The sequence below is a fragment of the Perca flavescens genome, chromosome 8 (genome assembly GCF_004354835.1).
Source record: "Perca flavescens isolate YP-PL-M2 chromosome 8, PFLA_1.0, whole genome shotgun sequence".
NCBI classification, from domain to species: Eukaryota; Metazoa; Chordata; class Actinopteri; order Perciformes; family Percidae; genus Perca; species Perca flavescens.
The window spans coordinates 36,334,769-36,356,472 of NC_041338.1; the positions used below are offsets into that span (position 1 = coordinate 36,334,769).

The window sequence follows — 21,704 nt, forward strand, 5'->3', positions numbered from 1 at the left end:
GGGGTTAAATAAACTTGGGTTACAGACCCATGGTTACAGAGGAGCCAGCCGCAACGGATGTTCTCACATAAAACGAACGCACCCTCAACGGGGCAGGGATAATTTCATTGGTCAACGCTACACCTGGCATTCTATTGGTTGTGGAATTTTGATAGTGTTGTAACACAGAAAAATCCAAGCGCGCAGGAGAGATCCGAGAGCAGCAGATTTGCAAGCGCGCAGAATCAGGCTGAGTGCGAGGAGAAGGTTCAAAGCTGAGAGCAGGAAATCTGTCCACAGAACAACATATCTGAGTCCGAGCATAAAGTTTGAGCACAAGCAGAGAAAATCAAAGCGCGAGCATGACCATTTGAGTGTGAGAGCAAGGTTTTGAGGGAAATTATTACAAAATCTGAACGTAATATCAGTGAGAAATGCTGTCAAATTGAAAGATTGTGCTCTTGAATAAAGATAGGAATATAACTCCATAATATCGCAATAACGATATTGAGTCGGTATATCATGCACCCCTAGTTTTAACATCATTTTGGACAATCACGGAAGGGCAAACAGTGAATTATGTAACTAGAAAAACACCAACATAGGAATCGATTCAATCATTCAATATAATTCTATGAAATCCCATTTCCTTTCTGGCTGCTGAAACGTGAAGCCTGAGCTCGTCTCTTCATCGTCTGTCCGATCAATGTCGGCTGTCAGCCGTAATTGAGCCGTTACCACTTTTACTGCTTATTGATTCCTGATCAGCTGATTGGGCTTCCCGTCTCTTCCTGACATGTTAAAGAGCTGTCGGTAGATTTATGTCCTTTTGTTTCGGTCTATAAAGCAGCAAGTTTATACGACATCCTCTTCCCTTTCTGTTGGGCTTTTGTATGTTTGTGTCCCATTGAAAAAAAAGTCCATGCTGGTGTCCGCACATTATGCACTACACTCTAAGAAATAAACTCTTAAAACACTGAAAAGTTCTGGCAGCTCATTACCCAGACTTTGTCCCATAATTAAAAACAGAAATACTGTGTACAGTAAAAAATACAGAACATTGTATTAATCTGTTTTACACGTTGACAATTTTTTTATTTGCGATAATGGTATTGGGAATAACTCCGTTAACTCCATTAATGAATACATTAATGAATTGCATTTCGTCCCATAATGCAATATAAAAATGTAAATGAACAACTGTTAATACACAAGTATTTCTTAAAGTGTACATACTCAACATGCATACTATCCTTCAACATCCTTTTACTTTTGTGTAAACAAACAGTAGTGTGTATATTTTCGGTCACTTCCCAAGGGTCTCCTTGCCAGTGGGAGACGCGTAACCATGGTAACTCCTGCCGACTCTCCGCTCTAGCGTCATCTCCAGATAATTCTGGTAAGCGACAGTCACAGGTGACCTTCTCTATTATGAACATTACCGCATTGCATTGTGGGACACTTATGCCAACATTCTGTCAAGTGTTTGCATACTGTAATATTTCACCCAGAGATAGTTTATAAAAAATACGACTGGATGTGCTCAAGTCACGTCAGTGTTTCCTCTATGTTGATTTTGTAGTGGAAATAGGACAGACGCACAATATAGTCGCGGTTGCCTTTTAGATGATCCTGCCGACTTTGTTTGCTGCTCACATTGCAACAAGTAGAACTATTCAGAGGTAACTGGACCAGTCCAGTTTAACAACAAGTAGAACTATTCAGAGGTTATTGGACCCATCCAGTTTAACAACCAGTAGAACTATTCAGAGGTAACTGGACCAGTCCAGTTTAACAACAAGTAGAACTATTCAGAGGTTATTGGGCCCGTCCAGTTTAACAACAAGTAGAACTATTCAGAGGTTACTGGACCCGTCCAGTTTAACAACAAGTAGAACTATTCAGAGGTTATTGGGCCCGTCCAGTTTAACAACAAGTAGAACTATTCAGAGGTTACTGGACCCGTCCAGTTTAACAACAAGTAGAACTATTCAGAGGTTATTGGGCCCGTCCAGTTTAACAACAAGTAGAACTATTCAGAGGTTATTGGACCCGTCCAGTTTAACAACAAGTAGAACTATTCAGAGGTTATTGGGCCCGTCCAGTTTAACAACAATTAGAACTATTCAAAGGTTATTGGACCCGTCCAGTTTAACAAGTAGAACTATTCAAAGGTTATTGGACCCGTCCAGTTTAACAAGTAGAACTATTCAGAGGTTATTGGGCCCGTCCAGTTTAACAACAAGAAGAACTAGTCAGAGGTTATTGGGCCAACTAGCATGAAAGTATGGAATTTCGGACACGATCCTTAAACCATCATGTTGTCCTCGGGTCAAATTTGACCCGTTCTCAAAACGTATATCAGAAACATGGGTTTCTTTTTAACAAAATTACTCAAAAAATTAAGTACAATTGCAAGTACTCGATTACTATTTTCGTTGAATTGTGGGTATTCAATTTGATAGCATTTGAATAAACTGAAATGGTTTCAAAACCTGACTTAACTTTGACATCCACACGTCTATGATTCTCCACCAACATACAGTACATTCCTCTAATATCAGTCAAAATCATTCATAATTTCAAAGTTAAGTATAAAATCCTATAAATGAGATTCATTACATTCCAAAAATACATGTAAAACTATTGGTAATAACTTGGTTAGTGAAAAATAGCATTGAAAACGTGTGAAAAAAGTGACAAAAACATCAGAAAATGGGTCAAAAAATATCACAAAAAACGTTGTTAATTTTGACCCGGAAGGACAACAAGTGCATGGTCGTACCAGAAGACAACACAAGGGTTAACTCAGTGTTACGATCTTGTTTCAGTCAGCTGCCTCGAGGAGTCTCAGGCCATCAATCAGGGCAGCAACCGCTCCTGTTGGCCCCTTGACCTCCTGTTGACCCCCACTCCCCTTCAGACCGCCATAAAACTACATTTCTGTCAGGCTTTGATGGAGTTGTTAGTGTGTGGCGGCTCTTTACTGGGCGTTGTAACGATTACTTATAATCTCCTTTGAATCCACCCTCTCCAGCCAGGCTTTCTTGGTTTAAAAAAAGCACTCATTCAACGAGCACCACGTGGGGAATAACACTTGTTTTTTCAAGCTGTCCATACACTCACCTAAAGGATTATAAGGAACACCCTGCTAATACCGTGTTTGACCCTATCCTGTCACTATGGGCCAACATTTCTAAAGATTGCCTCCAGCAACTTGTAACAAGTAGAACTATTCAGAGGTTATTGGGCCCGTCCAGTTTAACAACAAGTAGAACTATTCAGAGGTTATTGGACCCGTCCAGTTTAACAACAAGTAGAACTATTCAGAGGTTATTGGACCCGTCCAGTTTAACAACAAGTATAACTATTCAGAGGTTATTGGGCCCGTCCAGTTTAACAACAAGTAGAACTATTCAGAGGTTATTGGACCCGTCCAGTTTAACAACCAGTAGAACTATTCAGAGGTTATTGGACCCGTCCAGTTTAACAACCAGTAGAACTATTCAGAGGTTATTGGACCCGTCCAGTTTAACAACAAGTAGAACTATTCAGAGGTTATTGGACCCGTCCAGTTTAACAACAAGTAGAACTATTCAGAGGTTATTGGACCCGTCCAGTTTAACAACAAGTAGAACTATTCAGAGGTTATTGGACCCGTCCAGTTTAACAACAAGTAGAACTATTCAGAGGTTATTGCACCCGTCCAGTTTAACTCCACAAACTGTTGTGTTGATGGAGTTTATTGTCAAAACGTTCGCTTTCTTCCGAGTTCGGACAGACCTGCCACCACTGCTAAAAAAAATCCTAAAGGAAACACTGCACGTAGATACTTAGAAAGCTTTGAATGATGGGTCCTGGATCCTAAAAGTGAATAATCATAAAAAAAGCTACTGTGCACACGCCCATCCTCAGCGTGTGCACAGGCAATTACACCCTTTGTATGAAATTGCCTCTGCACACGCTGAGGGAGGGCGCTGCCCCAAACGTCTGTTGTGTGGCAATAAATTCTGTCTGATTGGAGTGCTGTTCTAGTAGCTTTTTTTTTTTTTTTTTTTTTTTTTTAAACCGGAAATACCACTCAATTCACTTACTATTGGTTTCATTTTTCGGACACTAAAAAAATCTCACGTACGGTTTAAGCCTACCAACTAGCATGAAAGTATGGAAATTTCGGACACGTTCCTTAAACCATCATGTTGTCCTCGGGTCAAATTTGACCCGTTCTCAAAACGTCTATATCAGAAACATGGGTTTCTTTTTAACCAAATTACTCAAAAAATTAAGTACAATTGCAAGTACTCGATTACTACTTTCATTGAATTGTGGGTATTCAATTTGATAGCATTTGAATAAACTGAAATGGTGCGAAAGAAAGTGACAAAAACATCAGAAAATGGGTCAAAAATATCACAAAAAACGGTAAAAATTAACAATGTTAATTTTGACCCGGAAGGACAACAAGTGTACGGTCGACCAGAAGACAACACAAGGGTTAACTCAGTGTTACGATCTTGTTTCAGTCTCGAGGAGTCTCAGGCCATCAATCAGGGCTGCAACCGCTCCTGTTGGCCCCTTGACCTCCTGTTGACCCCCACTCCCCTTCAGACCGCCATAAAACTACATTTCTGTCAGGCTTTGATGGAGTTGTTAGTGTGTGGCGGCTCTTTACTGGGTGTTGTAACGATTACTTATAATCTCCTTTGAATCCACCCTCTCCAGCGAGGCTTTCTTGGTTAAAAAAAGCACTCTATCCAACGAGCACCACGTGGGGAATAACAATAACTTTTTTTTTCAAGCTGTCCATACACTCACCTAAAGGATTATAAGGAACACCCTGCTAATACCGTGTTTGACCCTATCCTGTCACTATGGGCCAACATTTCTAAAGATTGCTTCCAGCAACTTGTTGAATCAATGACACAAAGAACGAAGGCAGTTCTGAAGGCGAAAGGGATCCCCCCCACACCATTACACCACCACCAGCACCAGCCTGCCCAGTGGTAACAAGGCATGACGGATCCATGTTCTCATTCTGTTTACGCCAAATTCTGACTCTACCATCTGAATGTCTCAACAGAAATCGAGACTCATCAGACCAGGCAACATTTTTACAGTCTTAAAGGTTCCATGACATGGTGCTCTTCGGATGCTTTTATATAGACCTTGGTGGTCCCCTAATACTGTATCTGAAGTCTCTTTTATATAGACCTTGGTGGTCCCCTAATACTGTATCTGAAGTCTCTTTTATATAGACCTTAGTGGTCCCCTAATACTGTATCTGAAGTCTCTTTTATATAGACCTTAGTGGTCCCCTAATACTGTATCTGAAGTCTCTTTTATATAGGCCTTAGTGGTCCCCTAATACTGTATCTGAAGTCTCTTTTATATAGACCTTAGTGGTCCCCTAATACTGTATCTGAAGTCTCTTTTATATAGGCCTTAGTGGTCCCCTAATACTGTATCTGAAGTCTCTTTTATATAGACCTTAGTGGTCTCCTAATACTGTATCTGAAGTCTCTTGACCAACTGCCACTTTGCTCGTTTGAAAGCCATGATGTCTCTCTCTCTCATGGGTGGGCCAAATTCTCTGGGTGGGCAAAGCAGAGAAAGGGGAGGTAACCTTTCCCCTTATGACCTCATAAGCAGCATGGTGGTCCAATGGTTAGCACTGTGGCCTCACAGCAAGAAGGTTCTGTGTTCGAATCCAGGTCGTTCCGGGGCCTTTCTGTGTGGAGTTTGCATGTTCTCCCCATGTTTGCGTGGGTTTCCTCCGGGTGCTCCGGTTTCCCCCACCATCAAAAACATGTACTAGGTTCTCCAGGCAGTGCCCTTGATCAAGGCACTGGCTCAGATCTGGAGTTGGTCCCTAGGCGCTGTCATTGGCTGCCCACTGCTCCCTTGAGGGATGGGTTAAATGCAGAGAATGAATTTCACTACATGTACGTGTATGTGACAAATAAAGTACCTTTACCTTTAAGGAGAAGATTCCAGATCGGCCCATCTGAGCTTTCATTTTCTCAAAGACAGAGCAGGATACCCAGGGCTCGGTTTACACCTATCACCATTTCTAGCCACTGGGGGACCATAGGCAGGCTGGGGGAACGCATATTAATGTTAAAAAAACTCAGAAAGTGAACTTTTCATGCCATGGGACCTTTAAACTGTCCAATTTTGGTGAGCTTGTGCAAATTGTAGCCTCATGTTCCTAGTTTTAGTGGAGATGAGTGGTACCCGGTGGGGTCTTCTGCTGGTGTAGCCCATCCGCCTCAAGGTTGTGCATGTTGTGGCTTCACAAATGCTTTGCTGCATACCTCGGTTGTAAGGAGTGTTTATTTGAATCAAAGTTCATCTTCTGTCAGGTGGAATCAATCGGCCCATTCTCCTCTGACCTCTAGCTTTAACGAGGCATTTTCGCCCCCCAGGACTCCAGCATACTGGATTTTTTTTCCTTTTTCAGACCATTCTTTTGTAAACCCTAGAAATGGTTGTGGGTGAAAATCCCAGTAACTGAGCAGATTGGGAAATACTCAGACCAGCCCGTCTGGCACCAACAACCACGCCACGCTCAGAGTTGCTTAGATCACCTTTCTTTCCCATTCTGACATTCAGTTTGGAGTTCAGGAGATTGTCTAGACCTGGACCACACCCCTAAATGCATTGAAGCAGCTGCCATGTGATTGGTTGATTAGATAATTTAATAATCGTGAAATTTAACAAGTGTTCCTAATAATCCTTTAGGTGAGTATATATCGCTTAACTCTTGAAGGGTAACTTTGGTATTTTTCGAGTAGTCTATATCCACAACGTTTTATTTCTGGGATTGCTCCGGATGCCCCTCATTTTGGCTGGCTGTCCGTCCGTCCCCTTCCTCTGTCTCTGTGTTGGCGTTCTAACCTCCGGCTGATTTGTGAGGACTATGGTTAACTGCTCCTCAGATCTCTGCAGGGTAAATCCAGACAGCTAGCTAGACTATCTGTCCAATCTGAGTTTTCTGTTGCACGACTAAAACTACTTTTGAACGTACACATATTCCACCAAAACAAGTTCCTTCCTGAGACTATGTAGCAGAGGCACCTTGGCTCCGTCTGGAGCTTAGCCCCGCCCAAAGACAATTGTCATTGGTTTAAAGAAATGCCAATAAACCAGAGCACGTTTTTCTCCTATCCAGGAATGCTGTGTGGATTAGTCAGACCTTCCTCTGCAGCGCTGTGGAGGAAGGCGATGCGAGACTAGAAAATTATGTGGAAATTGTTACAGGACTAGACGTGGACATTGGGTTATGTTTTTCTCTGATACCTGAGAGGCTTATCAAACAGGTCAGGGGTGTGTTTTAGCAGGGCCTGTTACCTGGTGGCAGGTACTGGCAGTATCCGCTGGAGTTGACCAGGATGTTGGTGTGGAAGGAGGCATCGAAGCGTTCATCAGCACTGTAGAGAGGCACAGATCAACAGTCTGTCAGAGGTCACATACACACACACACACACACACACACTTACACACACACACACAGAAGATCAACAGAATGTCAGTGGTCACAGAGTAAATCATAGTTTCATCAAGGCTAAAGCTGATCTCACACTCACACACACACACACACACACACACACACACACACACACACACACAGGTTAGTATAATTTTACATTTTTCATTACTTTTTCATTTTTTTCATTTCTTTTTGACTTTGTTTTCAAATTCAGTTTAGTTTTTATTAGTTTTAGTCTTTTTTTTGTAATATGGGTTATTTGTCGGGGGCAAGATTCAAGAAGGTCAGAAAAAGTATTGTGTAACAATTACTCAACAAAAACATCATACAATTTTAGAAATATGTATTCAACAATAACACCAGTACAAACAATGTAGCCTACTGTCTATGCATATGGTCATACACATGTAAACAGTCCACACAAGACGCAGCATACTCTGCTTCTGACTGGCTAGTAGTCCTTACCTAGGTACTGTCAGGGCACGCCCTCATACTCTGCTTCTGACTGGCTAGTAGTCCCTACCTAGGTACTGTCAGGGCACGCCCTCATACTCTGCTTCTGACTGGCTAGTAGTCCCTACCTAGGTACTGCACATGTGCGCCTCCCAACAAAGATGTAACAGAAGTGAGATGTCTCACTCTGTAGCTAAAACAGAGAGCTCAACACACATGGTGAAAAGAGGAGCTGCAGCAATGTGCAGTACAACAAAAATATGGTGTTTTTTGAAAATTAAACCATGTAAACCTATTCTGGTACAACCTCTAAATACAATTATGAACCTGAAAATGAGCATATCATATATAATATAAGCACTTTAAGATAAGCTAGGTTAGCCTCCTTGTGCGCGCTTCTCAAATGTACTTTCAAATTTGTGGGATTTTTTCCTTTAATAAATGGTCCACATATTTGACCACCTTCCACTGAGAGGAGCTTGCTTTTATCGGTCACAGTCATGGTCAAATAGGATTCTGCAGCTTTCTTCGGACTTTCGGTACCGCCACGATGCCAGGCGAGGGGTACGGACTATGTTGTGTTCAATTTAACGTGGAATGTTGAAATTTCTGGGTTCTCAGTCGGAAACTACATATGTCTACGGCATAGACTGAATAAAATTCAATTTTCAATTCAATTTTATTTATAGTATCAAATCATAACAAAAGTTATCTCGAGACACTTTACAGATAGAGTAGGTCTAGACCACACTCTATAAAAAAACAGGTATGGTCATAGACAAATCAGCCCAGAAGTTTTGCTGTAATCCTGCTTATGGACAGACAAACTGAAAACAAGACCGCCCTGCGGAGGTAATAAGAAAAACTTAATTTAAGTTCATTTCTTATGTAAAAGATTATCCATGTTTATTTATTTAACAGGGACAATGCACACTAATAATACATTAAAAAAAATTACAGTGTGCCAGAATTAGCCAAAAGGCTATTTTACATCTGCTGTCCCTGGACAGATCGTACAATGTTACACCTAAAAAGATAAAAGGATTACGTTGCAAGGTATGGTTGTTTGCAGAAATCAAGATTCCCGATGGCCCAGGGCAAGAAACAGTCTCTGAGTCCGTTAGTCCGGCTCTTTTTAAAGATAATTGTGCAGCTGGCTGTCTTGGCCAGGACTCTCTCAAAAAAGAGATTTGAAAATCTCAAAGAAGTCATATTTGATAGGTTTGGTATCTGTGCATGCAGATGTTTGAATGTATCTCATCTATTCTAAGGAGCTTCGATGGACAAGTCAGTTTTAAGGTGACATGGTTTCACAGCAAAAACCTAATGTGTGAATCTATTATGAGTTTGGGCAAAACTGTCACACAGAGGAATTGGAGCCAGGAATGTGAGAATCTATTAAAAGTATCGGCCATAAAAGGTGCAGTTTAAGAATAATACTGGTGCGCTGAAATAGATATCTTGGGCTGTTTGAGCACATAAAGAGTTTAAAAAGGATCCATTTTGCTGTGCATGTTCGTCACACTTGGGCAGACACTTTTGTATGCTCACGGTTGTCTCGTTGTCACGAGAGTTTGTTCACCGTTTGAATAAAGCTGCATTTGATTTGAACTCATTGGACCGGTAGTCATCTTTGAAGTCTCCTTACATCATTTCTGAGTTACCACCCGATAACAGTATTCCTGGTTAAATAAAGGTTAAATAAACAATGGAATAACTGGAATAACTGGAGTTAGTGGGTGGAAGGAAGAGCATGCTGGAAAGAAGAAAACTCCAGAAGTGAAACTACAGTAAGTTTGGTGTAAAGTTGAGCTGGTGTTCGATAATGATTCAAAGTCAGGCTCTGGCCCCTTCTCATTAAAGCCAGCCGAGTCAATATTCCCTCTGACAGCGTACCCCCCTCCTTTCCTCTCGTTAATGAGCCGAAAAGCTCCTCAGCATCCTGCCGAGAGACTCCCACAGCCAGCAGCGAGGGATTAATCCTGACAGGGAGAAGAGCTATCTTTAGCGCTGATAACGGGGCATTAGCTGAATTAGCTTGTTTGCTGAATCAGAACTGAGGGATGTAAAAACTAAAGCGAGTGAGTTGTCTTTGGTTCTGTTGGGGGGCGTCTACGCCGTGAACTAAAACATCCCCGATCCACCAGAGACAGATTGATCCTGTTGTTCCTTCGACTCGCTCAGCGGTGCGTCACGTCTTTCAAATCCAGCTTTCATCCGACGGCAGCACTCAAAAAAAGTTTGGCGGGGTTTTGTCACAACTCTGCTGATTAAGTGTATCTCCTAAGTAAGGAAATACACTTTAAGATGTTATCTCCTACTAGGGATGCACCGAATCCAGATTTTTGGGCTTCTGCTGAATCCTGAATCCACTGGTTGAGATTGTGCTGCCTCCTCCTCCCATCCTCAGTCCATGAACCCAGTAAACTCATGAATGAAGTAAACAGGGACTGTCCTTCCTTTGCTGTACCTGAAGTTGCTGCATTCTGGCTGCTGTCTGGAGATTCCTTCGTGCACAACTCGTATTCTTCCGGATGTTTCAGACCAGATGTTGTAACAGCGGCCATGTTGTGTATAGTTTAGGGTCCTCGCCACCACCAGACCAATCAGCGTTGAACAGATTGAAAATGTAGCTGGACTTGAATGGCCTTCCTTTGACTGAAAGTTCTGCCAAACAACAACTTTTTCTGCTCACCAGATCCATGTCCACTTCCTCACAGCCTGCTGCATTGAACGCTCCACCTACGAAAACACCTTCCCGTGATCAACGGCGACGTCACTACGGTGACAAGCGTAGCACGCCGAGTGCAAGCATAGTGGTCGGTTTGGTGGAAAAAAAATTATAAGGTTTGGCACAAACCGAACCCCGTCCAAAAGCCCAATATTCAGCCGAATTCGAAGCCAAATCCTGGTGCGAGATAATATTTTCTACATTGGAGAAAGGGTCTCCTATGTAGAAAATATTATCTTGTACGTACTTAATAAACTTTAAGGCTTAATTAGTTTTAAAGCGAGAAAGCCGTAAATAATTAAGTGCTTAGTGCACGATACAAAGAGACAATTTCTACGTAGTCCTACATCGCTATGGAGATGAATCAGATGATGCACGTTGCAAGTAGCTTCTCTCATTGGGAATCTTTGGACTGAACTTGTCTGTAAGTTAAAACGCCCGAAAACGATTCAAAGTCAGGCTCTGGTCCCGCTCACAGGCCCCTTTTCTCTTCTCACGACAGTTCAAAAGTCAAGAAACTGTAAAGGTTCCATGTTGTAAAAAAGTCTTTCTTGATTACGTTGGCCAAAACATTTTAGCTCCTACATAGGAGATTTATTTATTTATTTAAGGTTTATTTAACAGGGACAGTGCACACTAATAATACATAAAGAAAATGTACAGTGTGCCAGAATTAGCCAAAAGGCTATTTTACATCTGCTGTCCCTGGACAGATCTTACAATGTCAACTAAAAACATAAAAGGATTATAAAAGTACATAGAAGTTTAGTCCAATACAAGTAAAATTGACTATAAATGTAAAAGGAAATGATCAAGCATATAAACAAAAACAGTTGGTCAATATCAACATCAACACACATACAAGCCACACTGTCAGTCCAACAACCTCATAGGCAGAGCACAAGTGACACAAATAGATAAAACCTAAGTTCATCTCATATGTAGAAAATATCGTCTTGTACGTACGAGATGAACTTTAAGGCTTAATTAGGCTGTTTTAAAGCGAGAAAATTGCATGGAAGGAAACGCTTAGAGCATGATATAAACGGATAATATATTTGTCGTATGAGATGAACTTTTTGAGGTGGTGTACCTGTTGTATAGCAGGATGTCGGGCCTCCAGATCTGGCTGTCGGGGAATCTGACGTTTGTCACACCTGGATAGTCTGACACGTTCCACTGCAGGTAGAAATCTGTCCAGTACTGCAAACACACACACACACACACACACACACACACACACACATTTTAACGATTTATTTATGTCCACATGAAGAAAAATAGTACAGGGACACAAATATTACAGATGCAGTGCAATACATACACAAACTCATGGACCAGTGGCACGCAGCAGCTCTTCACAATATCACTTAACAAGCACAATACTCAGTTCTTAAGGGTATAACTAGCACAAAACTCAGTTCTTAAGGGTATAAGTAGCACAATACTCGGTAATTAAGGGTATAAGTAGCACAAAACTCAGTTCTTAAGGGTATAAGTAGCACAAAACTCAGGTCTTAAGGGTATAAGTAGCACAATACTCAGGTCTTAAGGGTATAAGTAGCACAATACTCAGGTCTTAAAAGTAGCAGCGTCTCTCTCACACACACACACACACACACACACACACACACACACACACACACACACACACACACACACACACACACACACACACACACACGCTAGTGTTCTGCCGGATGTCCGTCACCTTCCTCTGTTTTTGTGTTGGCTTTCTAACCTCAAACCAGGGAAAAAAAAAAAATACACAGAAATTTAATCAGATGGTTTATAGATCTCGACATTTCCGAGTTTCTTTAAAGCCCCCCGCCAGACCCCCCCAATACAGTAAAACTGCACATTTTAGAGTGGCCTATTATTGTGTCCAGCCTAAATCACACCTGTGCAATAATCCTGCTGTCTAATCAGCATCTTGATATGCCACACCTGTGAGGTGGATGGATTATCTTGGCAAAGGAGAATTGCTCACTGACACAGATTTTATTTGAACAATATTTGGAGAAATAGGCCTTTTGTGTACACAGAAAAAGTCTTAGATCTTTGAGGTCAGCTCATGAAAAATTTCATGTGTCACGTAGCTCTCCACGAGCAGAAAAAAAGAGGATCTTAAAATTAGAGATGTTCCGATACCGATACCAGTATTGGTATCGGCTCCGATACTGCCTAAAACGCTGGTATCGGTAAGTACTGACGTTTATGCACCGATCCGATACCACGTAATAAAGCCCTAAAGAAAATCTACGTTAAAGTAGATTATTTATGTTCTTTTTCCGTTATAACTGACTGTCAAACTGGACAACAAAAGAAAGTTCTGTGGCGTTCATTGTTTGTGTTTGTACATGTTTCACAAAGATAGAAATAATATCACATCCATACAGGGGTAGTGGAATACAGTTAAAACATAATAAAATATATGACACACTGGTATCAGATCGGTACTCGGTATTGGGCGATACACAAGTTCAGGTATCGGAATCGGTATCGGGAAGCAAAAAATTGTATCGGGCCATCTCTAAATAAAATTAAAATGCAACTTGCTGGTTCAAAGTTAAGAGCAGCAAGTTAATTAGTTCATTATTAATCTACGCCTGGTTTGATCAGAACCTGCATGGCAGTGGAGCATGATATTGTTTTGGCGTCACATACATATTTTATCACTGCTCTGCACACTGATGAACTATTCAAAAGAAAAGTTTGAATCCTATGTTCTTGTTAAGGTTTGGCAGAAACCCAACCCCTGTCAAAAAGCCCAATATTCAGCCGAATTCATCCCTTTCTCCTATATAGATAATATTAACTTGTACGTATTAAATAAACTTTAAGGCTTAATTAGACTGTTTTAAAGCGAGAAGGCCGTGAAGAATTAAGTGCATAGTGCACGATACAAAGGGATATCTTCTAGCTAGTCCTACATCGCTATGGAGATGAATCAGATTATTATTTTAAGAGAGACTTTGTAACATCGGTCCAGAGACTATGAATAATTTAACATAATTTAGAGAAATGTTAATGAATGTGCAGTTAAATAAACCGATAAAAAACTGAGAAATAAACAGGGCCTCATCAAACCCTAAAAGGTGTCATCTGTTAGGTAGATGATTGGCAGAAGTGAGGCATAATTCCAAGATTGTTTTCTACACAATGCGGTGTGTATGTTGGGGGTGACAAAAAGAGGGAAATGAGGTCTCCATAAACAGAGCTTGGAGAGTAAACATGTCCAGAAGCGATGTCTGGAAGCAGGCGATAAGCAGCTGCTCTTTTCTGTGTCTGACCTCCATACTTCAGCTGCTGGAATCTAGATTACGTTGATGGATCTTATATAACCACCATTGTTAGCCGTGTCTCTGTCTTCACGGAGCCGCAGAGAGAGAGAGAGAGAGAGAGAGAGAGAGAGAGAGAGAGAGAGAGAGAGAGAGAAGAGAGAGAGATAGAGCTGCCAACAAACATCATGCCGGTGTTGATGTCTGATTTACATACGCAGCAGCTGCTGTGGCGGGGCTCGATCCCTCTCATCACATCTCGGAGCCTCTTTCTGACGGCAGCAAGGTCGCACACATCTGTCAATGGATTGTTTACTTCCTGTCAAAGAGCTGAGAGGGTTTCCCCGGAGGAATCTCTCGAAAACACAACTGTCACAGCAGCGGCCGACACAAAAACACCCGCAAAAAAATCACATCTGAAGTTCACGTCTGATGGCCTCTGGGCCGAAAACTTCTAAAAAAGGCTTTGGTTATTACTCGTGCGCGACAGCGTGGCCTCGGAGACGCTCGTGCTCAACGCATTGCAGTACTCTCCAAAACACAAAATAATCTGTGAATGAGCAAGAAGTAGTAGAGAAGGAGAGAGTGGGAGGAAAGGGAAAGCAGGCTGCCTGGCAACAGCATAGGTGGGGAAAAGAGTACAAGAATATTCTAAAGTACTATTACTTTGATGGACTTTTACTTAAGTGCAAGAAAAGTAACCGGTATAAAAATCGACTCAAGTAAAAAGGAGCTCATTTAATATTTACTCAGAGTGAAAGTTATTCAGTTACTTTTTAACAGCGAGCGGAGATATACTTCTATACATTTATACTTATTTAATATCTTATTTGTACTTAAACTTATTTAATTAAATCTCAGTTTTTTGCGATTTTGCTTTACTACTGGCCGAGCAATTGGCCCGTTCCAAACAGGCACATTTTAAACGGGCACTGTACTAGTGTACAACAAAAAGGATCTTACTCTTTAACTAAAAGGTCTGTCTCTGCAGGGATCCTTCATACTCCATCTTGCTCTCCCATCAACCAACCAGTGCAACATGCAGGCTGAAAAGTGACTGGTTGAACAACTCTGCCAGACAAGTTGGGTTCAGTATCACCGCCTCCAAAAAAAACAAGTGATGTGTGCCAACTCCATCCCCACAGCACCCATCCTTGTTAATGAGGAACCACTGGGCAATCTGGGCAGTCTCATCAGTTAAAACAGCGGGGCATCCAAAGACATTAAAGCAAGGCTGGGAAAGGCTCAGGGTGCCTTCTCCCAACACCGCCCCATCTGGAGATCACAACAATACAGCCTTAAAACGAAGATGCTCCTATATAACCGCAATGCAAAGTCTGTTCTGCTGTACGGTTCAGAGAGCTGGCCAGCGTTGTGCCTATCGTTCAATGAACGATAGTTCATGAACTGGTTCATATTTTGGGCTGCCGTGAACTGAATGTACCGTATTACTGCCTGATGAACGTTAACGTGAACTCCTTCATTCTGGTGTCTGTGAACGGCACGCTCTCTCAGTTTAACTTCGTCCAATAGGGCGCCAGATTTCTATAAAGCCTTCCATGCCAAAAACTCGGTTAAAACACACCGTAAACAGGCCTTCATATGTAGCCAGCCACCAGTGTCAAAGCAGCGTGGAGGCTTCGTATGGTCATTTAAACCAGTTTTATGGCGAGGTCAGTGAGGTCGGTAGAAAGTGAACTTTCCCAACACTGGAGCTAGCGAGTTGTCAAGACAGACGTGAGGACAATGGAAGTGGTCCATAATGGATGCCTCCGACGAATATGCCCGATCTTTTTGGCCTAATAAGAGCTCCAACAATGAACTGTACGAGAAAACGGGAAGGCGTAGCATCACCAAGGAGATTACGCCTGAGATGGCGAGGACATGTGTTGAGGATGGAGCAGGACTGCATCACAAAAGTCTCCTCAAAGTGGCCATATTATTTAAAAAAAAAAAAAAAATCACTTTTTCTGGGATTTGGGGTGTTATTTTGTGTCTCTGGTGCTTCCACACGCATACAAACTTGGAAAAACAACCATCCATGGTGTTCTGAGTGAGATCTGGTTTCTGAATGTGTCCTGCCTTCAGTCTCCTGGTGAGCTGTTCAAAATGTGCACTGCTTTCTACGTCACTAGCTGAAACGAAGGGGCCTAGGGGGCTAACCGTTAGCATGCTAGCTCGTTCTCAATGGCAAAACACTGCTACGACACACTAGTTCATAATAATCTCCAAAAGAACTACTTCCATGTCCCTGTTCTGCAGGTATTCCACGCTAAGTGTGAAGTGCGTCCTCGTTTAGAAGAAGTCTCCCGGCTAATCCTGCCTTGTTCTGACTGAAGTTGGAGAAACAGCTAGCTAGCTCATGTAGTCCTTACCTAGCTACTGAGCATGTAGTCCTTACCTAGCTACTGAGCATGTACGACTCCCAACAAAGATGTTACAGAAGTTGAGATGTCTCACGCTGTAGCTAAAACAGAGAGCTCAACACACAGGTTGAAAAGCGGAGCCGCAGCAATGTGCAGTACAACAAAAATATGGTGTTTTTTGAAAATTAAACCATGGAAACCTATTCTGACACAACCTCAAAATATAATTATGAACCTGAAAATGAGCATAATATGGACACTTTAAACACTTTTGAATGTCGCTTTTGATGCTTTTGATGCATTTTTTGATGATTTTGTCGCTTCCTCCAACGTTTTTGTCACATTTTCGGCGTTTTTGGGGACTTTTGTTTACTTTTTTTCAACACTTTTTCCCTTTTTTACATCCTGCTTGGTATCTTATATTACTCTCCAATTGTCACATTGTTTTCTGAGGCCAGAACACAATGTGTATGTTTTTTTCTTTTTTCTTCGACACATTTGACAAGTGGTGTTTTTTTGAAATTAAACCATGTAAACCTATTCTGGTACAACCTCAAAATACAATTATGAACCTGAAAATGAGCATAATATGTGTACTTTAAGATGGACACCACCTGGTGCAGAACTGTGTGACACAAAGAGCTGGAAGAGATGAACCTGTCATTGGGGAGAGGCCCAACATGCTGCCAGGGACCGAATGCAATGGAGAGTGCTCATTGAAGCCTTAGGGGCTGAAGAGGAGTAAGTAAGTAAGTACGTACGTAGACAGAAGTGCATGGGAAAATAAGGTCCAGGTAGAAAAAAGGTGAGAAAGGGTCTCGTATCAAGAGTTAACGTGTGTTTTCAAAGAGCCGCTGAAGGTGCCTAATAAAAGGTTCAAAGGCTCAAGAAGTCAGAACAGCATGAGACCAAAAGACAGCTGCACACTTTAAAAGGAAAGAAGAGGAACTGACGCAAGAAGCTCAAAAGGGATGAAAGGTGCATAGAAACTGTTCACACGCTGGTTCATCGCCGTCAGGGCCGTTAACCCTCGGCTCAAATTTTTTTTTGATCCTTTTTCAAAACGTTTCTAAATCAGAAATTAGTTTCTTATAACCAAATCGTCAAAAAATATATATATATCATGGACACTCTTCACAAGTACAATAAATGATCAGTTCACTACTTTTATTCAATTTTATAGCATTTCAGTCCTTCCAGCGCATTTTTTAAAATAAGCCGCACTTTCGCCAATTGCAGATTGCCGCGCAAAATATGCGGGGCTTGCATGATTTCATAATCCCCGCATTTTTGTTGCAAAAAAGTCCCATAATATATCTTAGCAGAAAGTTGAAAAATGTTGCGTTTACTACACACAAGAGCAGCCATTTTCCCCTGTTGCCATGGGAACGTTATGAAGTGATGTAATTACGCGACGTAAACATCATCGAAAAGCAGGATGTGGGGGGGGGAAATCACTTTTTTTTTTTTTATCAAACCACAGTTTTTGAAAGTTCCTGCAATTTCCTCGCATAAAACTGCATAAATATCATATAGAGCATATTCCATCGCATTTTTTAAGAAAACGTGCCGCATAATCAAGGATTTTTGCCCCGCAACAATCACAAAAAAAAAACATCTTTCTCTGGCAGGGCTGGCATTTGAGAAAACAATTGATAAAAGAATGTTGAAAAAAAGTGGCAAAAATGTCAGAAAATGCTTCAAAACCATGGGTGAAAAACCCACAAAAACCTCAAAAGACGCAGTAAAAAAAAAAAAAACATCAGAAAAAGTCACAAAAAGCCGAGCTAGTGATGCGTTATCATCATAGGCGCCGATTTATGTTTTCCTCCGTGGGCGCACGCCCTTAAAAAAAAATAAAAGTACCGTATTTTCCGGACTATAAGTCGCATTTATTTAGAATTAATTTTTTTTCATCTGTCAACTACACAATAGCACACAGAACAACTAGCTACCAGGGCGTAGAGCACGGAGGTATTAAAATGCGTGGAGACGTAGCTGCACCGTTGACGAGCCCCTCCCGACTCGTCCCTCCTCCTCTGGCCATCTCGCTTTCAGCCCGCGATTAGCCGATTAGCTTTCTTTGTTTTCTTCATTGCAGTAAGAGTCACCTTTTCTCCAGTCTCCCTCACAAGTTTCTCCCTCATTTCAAACTTTCTTTCTGCTGCTCGATTACCGTTTTCGTCTGCATATTTTACTACCTGCAGTTTGTTATCTCTTTTTTTTCTCAGTTGTCTTTAGGAGCAGCGTTCTAGTTGTCACAAGCCTAGAGCGCCCTCTCGCGGCTGTAGACGGTAAGGTTTTCAGTATAAATTAACATTTAAAAACATGTTAAATTATATATATGTTGATATATAAGTCGCACCTGACTATAAGTCGCAGGACCAGCCAAAGTAGGAAAAAAAGTGCGACTTATAGTCCGGAAAATACGGTAGTAAAAACATGTTTGCATTTCAGAACCTTATGAAATGGACAGCGGCCGACACAAACACACACGCTGATAGCCAGGCTCTCATTGGCTAGCTGTTAGCCAATCCGAGTCAAGCAGCTTAGCTTGTTGAATATTAATGAGAACTGGCACAAATCGAGCAGAGTCTTCCTGCAGGCTATCTATACCACGCTAGAATGGCTTAAAACAAGCTAACCAAGGCATTTTTTCCACAAAAGTGAGTGCTGTATGACTGCTGGCTGTCTATGTGTTAGTCCTATGTCACCTGCCTAGGGACTGCAGATGAAAAGTAGTTATTATTTTACTAATTCTGGCATATTTACATGATGTTTTGCATACAACAATGTTCTTAAATATGCATGGTCCGTAATCAAATTAAAACAAAACATTTTAGAGACCAACCAATCCGTTCATCCAGGAAAATAACCGCTGGTGCAGCCCCTGAACAGAATACGCAACTAAATAATGGAGACATTGTGGATAAAACGGACCTTTTCACAAGACCCTGAAGGTAGAAATCTAATTCAATATGTTGATATTGATTCTTTTTTTTAAGTCAGCGACCGAGTCAGAGTTTTCTCTGAAAGACTCTCTGAGGTGACGCTTGGGTTTTTTTTTTTTTTTTAGACAAAGTTTTTTCTAGTTTGCCGGGAGAAAAACTTCCAAAAAGCTGCAATAACACTGACATAAAAAAAAAAAAAACCACACACAGAAATGTTTCCTCTCGCTTCCAGACATTCATGCTGTTCCTCTCTCCCCAACACAATGACTCCAGCAGCAGCAGTTCAGCGGGGGAGGAGGGTGGAGGAAGAACGCCAAATTAAATTAAGTCAAAAAGAGTAGTTGGTCCTGGGAGGGTGCTGCAGAGAGGAAACACAAATCCTGCAGGGGGTGGGAGGGTGGGGAGGAAGCAACCTTTCCATCAGCGAGGAGAGGATTAGGACGGATTAGTGCATCGCCTCTTCAAAAACACACATTCCACAGGACCTGATATGAAACCTAATTAAAATCTGGACAGGCTGCATGAAATGGGTTTAGGATGCTCCGCACTTTCCCTTCGCTCCGACATTCGCAGCCGAGTCGCTCCTAACCCCCGACTAACGTTGTTTCATCCTGTCAGAAGAACCCATTTAATGCAGCTATAGGCACTATTATCATCATATACTGTATCTCATACCGTGTTTTTTGTCACTTATTTTGGCATCTGGGTCGCTTTTGTCAACCTTTTTTTTCTACGTTTTTAAAGTCCCCGTATTATGAAAAAAAAAAAAAAAAAAAAAAAAAAAAAAAAAAGACTTTCTGGGATTTGGGGTGTTATTTTGTGTCTCTGGTGCTTCCACAAGCATACAAACTTTAAAAAAAATCCATCCATGGTGTTCTGAGTGAGATCTGGTTTCTGAATGTGTCCTGCCTTCAGCCTCCTGGTGAGCTGGTCAACATCTGCACGGCTTTCTACGGGACTAGCCGAGACGAGGTGGCTAACCGCAACCGTTAGCATGCTAGCTCGTTCTCAATGGCAAACCACTGCTATAACACACACGTATTCAACCTAATCTACAAAATAAATTGCAAAGAACTACTGTACTGAACTCCCTGTTCTGCAGGTGTTCAACGCAAAATTGGAAGTAGGTCCCCGTTTAGAAGAAGTCTCCCGGCTAATCCTGCCTTGTACAAGTCGAAGTTGGAGAAACAGCTAACTAGCTCATGTAGTCCTTATAGCTACAGAGCATGTGCAGATGTACAAAGATGTAACAGAAGCTGAGATGTCTCACTCTGTAGCTAAAACAGAGAGCTCAACACACAGGGTGAAAAGAGGAGCTGCAGCAATGTGCAGTACAACAAAAATATGGTGTTTTTTGAAAAATAAATCATGTAAACCTATTCTGATACAACCTCAAAATACAATTATGAACCTGAAAATGAGCATAATATGGACACTTTAAACCCTTTTGCTTGTCGCTTTCGATGCTTTTGATGCATTTTTTGATGATTTTGTCGCTTCTTCCAGGGTTTTTGTCACATATTTCAGCGTTTTTTGGTACTTTTGTTTACTTTTGACACTTTTTCCCTTTTTTACATCCTGCATCCTCCATTACTCTCCAATCGTCTTCATCACTCTGAGCCCAGAACACAATGTGTATGTTTTTTTCTTTTTTTTTTCGACACATTTGTTTTTGTTACTATTTCTTTACTATTTTTTTCCAAGTTTTTAAACACTTTTGACTGCTTTTTCTTGTTGCTTTTTTCCAACATTGTCGCTTTTCGATGCTTTTGATGCATTTTTTTAAGTTTTTGTCACATATTTGCCGCTTTTGTCACTTTTTTCAATGTTGTCGCTTTTTCTTACGTTTTCACCTGTTTTTTTCAATTTTTTGACACTTTTCTACAGTTTTTTGTGTTCTTTTTTGCAATCTAACTGTTCTCCAACTGCCTTCATCATTCTGAAACCAGAACGCAACTAATGTTGAGGACAACTCATTTACCCTCCTGCCACCTAAAGAGAGGCAGAAAGTTTCTATAAGTCCCATAACATAGGTAAAAACTGACTTATATTTCTGTTTCTATAAGTCCCATAACATAGGTAGAAACTGATATTTCGGTTTCTATAAGTCCCATAACATACAGTACAGGCCAAAAGTTTGGACACACCTTCTCATTCAATGTGTTTCTTTATTTTCATGACTGTTTACATTGTAGATTCTCACTGAAGGCATCAAAACTATGAATGAACACATATGGAATTATGTACTTAACAAAAAAGTGTGAAATAACTGAAAACATGTCTTATATTTTAGATTCCTCAAAGTAGCCACCCTTTGCTTTTTTGATAACTCTGCAAACCCTTGGTGTTCTCTCAATGAGCTTCATGAAGTAGTCACACAGGTGTGCCTTGTCAGGGTTAATTAGTGGTCCCAATAACATAGGTAGAAACTGACTGATATTTCTGTTTTTAAGT

The 21,704-nt window shown here is 41.2% G+C and overlaps 1 protein-coding gene across 2 annotated transcripts in view; it reads right to left on the minus strand.

The window, feature by feature from the left end:
- The window catches only part of LOC114560486 (neuronal acetylcholine receptor subunit alpha-7), a 73,316-nt gene that overhangs the window by 22,062 nt on the left and 29,550 nt on the right, over nucleotides 1-21,704 (minus strand). The window contains exons 5-6 of one of the 2 annotated variants that reach the window (XM_028585890.1): nucleotides 11,746-11,855; nucleotides 7,330-7,409 (exon numbers count right to left, since the gene is read on the minus strand). In XM_028585890.1, the coding sequence (XP_028441691.1) occupies nucleotides 7,330-7,409; nucleotides 11,746-11,855 (190 nt within the window). Of the gene's footprint in view, nucleotides 1-5,953; nucleotides 5,972-7,329; nucleotides 7,410-11,745; nucleotides 11,856-21,704 lie in introns of those variants that run through there. The other variant, XM_028585891.1, reaches the window with a different exon arrangement.